This window comes from Elgaria multicarinata, chromosome 21 (genome assembly GCF_023053635.1).
Source record: "Elgaria multicarinata webbii isolate HBS135686 ecotype San Diego chromosome 21, rElgMul1.1.pri, whole genome shotgun sequence".
Taxonomy (NCBI): domain Eukaryota; kingdom Metazoa; phylum Chordata; class Lepidosauria; order Squamata; family Anguidae; genus Elgaria; species Elgaria multicarinata.
In genome coordinates this window covers 11,515,302-11,521,412 of record NC_086191.1, presented here as the reverse complement: position 1 = coordinate 11,521,412, position 6,111 = coordinate 11,515,302, and the positions used below count along the sequence as shown (strand labels likewise).

General features: G+C 47.6%; 1 protein-coding gene across 1 annotated transcript in view; it reads left to right on the top strand.

The window, feature by feature from the left end:
- The first annotated feature begins 888 nt into the window (after positions 1-888).
- The window catches only part of CCDC88B (coiled-coil domain containing 88B), a 29,662-nt gene continuing 24,439 nt past the window's right edge, over positions 889-6,111 (top strand). Inside the window, exons 1-5 of the mRNA XM_063146273.1 lie at positions 889-969; positions 2,039-2,108; positions 3,443-3,501; positions 4,771-4,854; positions 5,540-5,671. Coding sequence (XP_063002343.1) covers positions 889-969; positions 2,039-2,108; positions 3,443-3,501; positions 4,771-4,854; positions 5,540-5,671 — 426 coding nt within the window. The remainder of the gene's footprint in view (positions 970-2,038; positions 2,109-3,442; positions 3,502-4,770; positions 4,855-5,539; positions 5,672-6,111) is intronic.

Genomic DNA, 6,111 nt, shown 5'->3' with positions numbered 1-6,111 from the left:
ACATCTGGAGATCTACTTCATGGCCACCCCTGTTCTGTACAACAAATGTATATCAGTTTTTTTATCGGTTTAACTCTTATGGCTTCCCCCAGAGAATTATGGGAGCTGTAGTTCAGCAAGCTGCTGAGAATTCTCCACTGGACATTCCTCTCCCCTTCATCAAACTACAAGTCAAATTATTTCTTGAGAAGAGTCCTTACTAGAATTGACTGGATATGTACAGGGAGAACACAATCAAAAGCGAGTCCGTGAGAGAACCAGTGTGGTGTAGTGGTTAGAGTGATTCTAGCCTCCACTTGGCCATGAAGTTGACTGGGTGACTTTGGGCCAGTCACTAATTCTCAGCCTAAGCTACCTCACAGGGTTATTGTGAGGATAGCAATGGAGAGGAGGAGGATTGTGGATGCAGCTCCTTGGAGGAAAAGGCAGGACATAAATTTAACAAATAGAAATGAATGTCCAGTCTTAGCGAATCTATTGCCTCTCAGGTCACCTGATATGGGCTGAAAGCTGCAATATACCCTCTGGCCACATGGTTGGTGGGGGTGCTGTAGTGTTCCAGGGTTCAAGCTAGTCTGCTTTCAGGAAAGAAGGCAATGATTGGACACACTGCCCGAGGCCCTGGTATGAGACAACCCTCCGCAAGCATCTTGCAATGCAATGCTGAAACATTTTCACCCGGGATCACTCTAGCTACTTGCAAACCACAAAAATACAGATGCCACAGTTCTACATCTAGATTTATAGACCACAAATGTATATCTGTATTTATATAATCACAGATCTATATATTTCTATCTGGAGAGATGTAAGTAGATATAGCTATCGGTTCCCCCATGTGCTTGGTTATCTTTTCTTAGAGACCTGATTCCTGGGGGAGGGCAACCAATGTGGGGTGAACAAGCTGATGAGGCGCACCGGTTGCAAACACTCCAGGCCCTCCTGCGGCGGCTCCGTGGCTTCTACCAGGTGCGTAATCCTGAACAGCGGCTTCTACTCTGGTGTCCTCCCGTCCTCCCCCCATCCCCCTTACACATTCTTGACAGGCCACTGCAATAGAACACCGACCAACAACAAGGTTTTAGAGCCTTTCGAAATTAATCCTAATATTAATCCTAATCCTTCTTAACAATTCAAGAAGGACGCAGACAAGCTGGAGCGTGTTCAGAGGAGGGCGACCAGGATGATCAGGGGTCTGGAAACAAAGCCCTATGAAGAGAGACTGAAAGAACTGGGCATGTTTAGCCTGGAGAAGAGAAGATTGAGGGGAGACATGATAGCAAATACTTAAAAAGTTGTCACACAGAGGAGGGCCAGGATCTCTTCTCGATCCTCCCAGAGTGCAGGACACAGAATGATGGGCTCAAGTTAAAGGAAGCCAGATTCCAGCTGGACATCAGGAAAAACTTCTTGACTGTTAGAGCAGTGTGACAATGGAATCAGTTACCTAGGGAGGTTGTGGGCTCTCCCACACTAGAGGCCTTCAAGAGGCAGCTGGACAACCATCTGTCAGGGATGCTTTAGGGTGGATTCCTGCATTGAGCAGGGGGTTGGACTCGATGGCCTTGTAGGCCCCTTCCAACTCTGCTATTCTATGATTCTATGATCTGATTGTTTATCTAGGATGCAACCCTATGCGTGTTTGGACAAAAAGGCCTACGGCTCCCAACATTCCCCAGCCGGCATAGTCTTGTCTCTGAAAGCGGCTCATATCACTTAAAATAAAAGAGAGACAGGCCCTTCCACCAGGCTTACAAACTAAAAGACAAGAAACCCACAAGGGAAGGGGAGTGGAGGAAAAGGGAGAGAAGGGAGATATGTTTTTTGAGGCCGGAACAAAACGGTGAGGTGTAAGTTGGCATTTAAATACACTTTGAGCCATCTGAACTTCCCTTCCTGGTGTCTCTGCTTGAATAACAATTGATGGGTCTCGTTCCTTTGGCTGTTGCATGTGGCTCAGAGTGTCTAAAGTCTCGCAATACCTGATTAACAATTATCCCCCGTGCCACACTTATCTCTCTCTCTTCCTTTCCCCCAGAATGATCTGCAGCAACTGATTCTTTCATTGCCTCCTAACGTCCACCTTTTGGCTCGAGATCCCCTCACAGGTAGGCCTGTTGGGAGAACTGAGTCAGGCTGCTAAAAGCTTCAAGACAAACGGACCCCTTCCTAGCCTACTTGCCAATTGTGGCGCATATCCTTGACATTTGAGCTCCCTCAAGGCTGGTAGGAAAACTCCTCTCACCTGGACTGCAGTCTCTCAAGCACAATGTAGCTAAGATTTAATTCATATCCAAAACTAGCTCTGGAACCTAGGGCAAAGGCTCAGCTTCAGAACCTGTGGAATAATCATAATTTTTAAAGGAGTCACTGAACATGTGCAGAGTGTCTTTCCCCCTATCACTAGACCTACCTCTCTCTCTCTCTCCCTCTCTCTCTCTCACACACACACACACATCATTGCCCATCTAGGAGGTAACTTCTAGGCAATTTCAAATCTGGATTGCTAACATGTTAGGAATTTAAATACCAGATTGGATCAGGAAGAACCATATCTCTTTTGCGAATGAAAATTAATTTGACCACAGGGTCCCTTGAAGAGCTGGGGTGTCAGAGATATTGGGATTCTCCCCAGTAATTTGTTTAAATATCCCATTTCTAGGCTCTGCTCACCATGAAAAATGCAAGGGGAAGTGATTGAAAATTGTCACATTCTGTTTAATTTGGGAGTTACGAACAGTATCCTAAGCTTCACTGAATCTGATGTGGAAAAGGCCGGATAGACGGATAGGGCTGTTGCTTTAATTTTCCTCTCTTGTGCCTTTAACAATGCAGCAATTCAACAGGTGAAGCTTTTCCTGCTATAGGAAAACAAACAAACATTATAATCACTTATAGATATAAACACACACCACTCATCACAGTTTATACTGGCTTTCTTGCTTTCATCCCTCTTAGCCCCAGGATATTTTTACCCCTTCATGCAGGGAGAAACCCAACTTTTTCAACCTCCCTTCCTTATTAGGTGTAACAGCACTTGGGTGTGTGGGGAACACTGGGGCTAGAACCATGGGACCTTGTTGCTTTTTCTTGTGGATTGCCAGCCTGGGCTGCAGACCAGAGAAGAGTATCCAAGCTTACAATATCCTCCAGGGTGACTCTGCTACCGCCCAGACAACCCACTGATCTCCCCTGATCTGGTAGAGCTGTAAAGTTTCAGGGCAGGCTTGGCCATTATTCCTCTTACTCCTGGACAGCTTCAGGCTTGTGCATTTGGCCTGAGATCCACCTCCCCTGCAACCCAAAGCTGCCAAAGGCACAGATCCTTCCCAGGGGGAAAAAGTGGCAACTCGAGAAAGGTGTGTTGGGGAGGGGGGGGGAGAATAAAGGGGTGTGCATTTGGCTACATGTCACGTTAACACTTCCTTCTGTTTCCATCCAGCACAGGCTGTCGGGGAGATGAGGAAATTGCTGCTGCTCTTGCTGGGAAGCGCTGTCCAGGTACTTTGGGGAGGTTCCTGCAGCTTCCTTCTCTTGGTTGCGGCCTAGTCTGACGTCCCAGACCCCTCTCTCCATCCACAAGGCTGGTGGCACGTGTGTGTGTTTTTGGCAAGGCTGGGTGGGAAGACAAGCAGGGCTTCATAGAAGCTTGGAAATCAGCCTTAAAAAGCCATTTCCAGGGAAATAGGAGCAATTGGCTGTGGTGTGAATAGGTCTACTACCTTTCTTCCTCCTGCCTAGAAGGCTGCCGGAGGAAGAAGAGGCTTCGCTTGCTAGAATCCGGGCTTTTGACATTAGTCTGAGAATCACAGGTGCCCCCAACCCCCTGTTTTATGACTTCTTAAGACAGGGTGTACAACCGCAAGCTTTGAAGGCCACCTCCAGACCTCCACAGTTCCCTAGAATGGCTTCGCTACCTTTCTCCGACAGCCTATTGTTTGGTGTGACTTTTGTGCAATTCTCCCCGCACCCACCCCTAATTCTAAACAGTTGAAATGCCTTAGCTTCAGAGGCCTTAGCTTAGACTGAGGCCTTAGCTTAGGGCGACCCTATGAAAAGGAGGACAGGGCTCCTGTATCTTTAACAGTTGCATAGAAAAGGGAATTTCAGCAGGTGTCATTTGTATATATGGAGAACCTGGTGAAATTCCAGCTTCATCACAACAGTTAAAGCTGCAGGAGTTATACTAGATTGACCAGATTTAAAAGAGGGCAGGGCTCCTGCAGCTTTAACTGTTGCGATGAAGAGGGAATTTCACCAGGTTCTCCATATATACAAATGACACCTGCTGAAATTCCCTTTTCTATGCAACTGTTGAAGATACAGGAGCCCTGTCCTCCTTTTCATAGGGTCACCCTACCTTAGCTAGACCTAAGGTTTATCCCAGGATCGTCCCGGGGTCATCCCTGTTCATGTAAATGACACACAGGATATCCCGGGAGCAGGCAGGGAAGACCCCGGGACGACCCCGGGATAAACCTTAGGTCTAGCTAAGGCCTTAGTAACTGGCAGGAAGAGCTTTAAGCTAAAATGTTTTGGTATTTTGGCCCTGCACTTATTTATTTATTGCATTTCCATACCGCCCAATAGCCAAAGCTCTCGCTTTGCTTCCCCCACGTCTGCCTTTGGCCCCACCACCACTGGAAAGCAGCCCCCCCGCCCCGCCCCCCCGAGAGCATCTCCGGAATGGAGTTCAGCTCTCAGGTGGGAAGAGGTTCACCTCCCGCTGTCTTAAGAGAAACCTGATCCTCACCCTTGAACCTCCAACAGTGTGAACGACGAGACGAGATCATTGGCCGTATCCAGACGCTGGACATCGGTACCCAGGCTGCCCTGGCTTCGGCCATCCAAGAGGTATTTATGAGTTGTTTCACGGAGCGTCCCTGTTCTCTTCTCAGGCTTTTCACGTCAAGCCTTCTCCCATAACTAGGGAAGCTTCATGGGCAGAGCAGAAGGAATGTTGGGATGAGGGAAGCTGGCGAGGCAAGCAAAGTCCTTGGGGTAACTGTCTTTGACGGTACCTTTAAAGCCCTACATGGTTTGGGTCTAGGCTACCTGTGGGATCGCCTTCTCCCATACAATCCACCCCGCACACTCAGGTCTTCTGGGAAGAATCTATTTCAGTCAACCAAAAGTAGGCTGACGGGTATTACCCAGAGGACCTTCTCTTCTGCTGCTCCCAGACTGTGGAATGGCCTGCTGGAGGAGATTTGTCAACTTGACACTCTTTTACCATTTAAAAAAGCAATAAAGACTGATCTATTCCGGCAGGCTTGTCCAGGGGAATTTTAGAATGTTTTAGGATGTTTTAATCATGCATGCTATGTTTTTAATCAGCTTTTAATGTGTTTTATATTCACTGTTGCTCCCCGCCTCGATCCAAGTGGAGAGGCGGGTAAAACAATTATTATTATTATTATTATTATTATTATTATTATTATTATTATTCAGGGTGTTTTTAAGGATGCTTCTGGGCAGGGCTTTTTAATGTGGCTCCACCACAGCACTAGGGCTCCTTCCAACTTGCTCTTCTTCTTAGGTGACCCAGCAGCCTGAGAACGTGTTGAGGATGCAATGGAAGGAACTAGGAACCACCGAGATGGAGCAGCTCCTCCAGAACATGATGTCTAGGATTCGCCAGCTGGTGCATGAGCGAGATGCAGGCTTGGAGGTGCAGTTCTAGCTCCACCCCTGTCCTAAAAGATGGAAGTTCCCCCCAGCACGTGATGCTCCAGCCCAGTGATCTCCTGGGCCAGGCTTCCCTCAACAGAGTTTCCTCCAGATGTGTTGGATTGCAACTCCCGTGCTGGCTAGGAATGATGACAGTTACAGTCCAACACATCTGGAGAGTACCAGGTGGAGGGGAAAGCTACTCTGGGATTTATCCCTGTGTTACCCCAGAGCAGGCCAGTAGCCAGCTCTATTGGGTGTGGGGTGAGCAAGGTGAATCAGTTCCAGAACAGCCAAATCTAAACGCAACTGCTTTTAGGGATTAAAAAGAGCAGCTCATGAGATCAGAGCATCTAAGAACATAAGAAGAACTCTGCTGGAACAGATAAGGGTCAGTCTAGTGCAGCATTATCTTAATTCTTTTCACACACACACACGGTT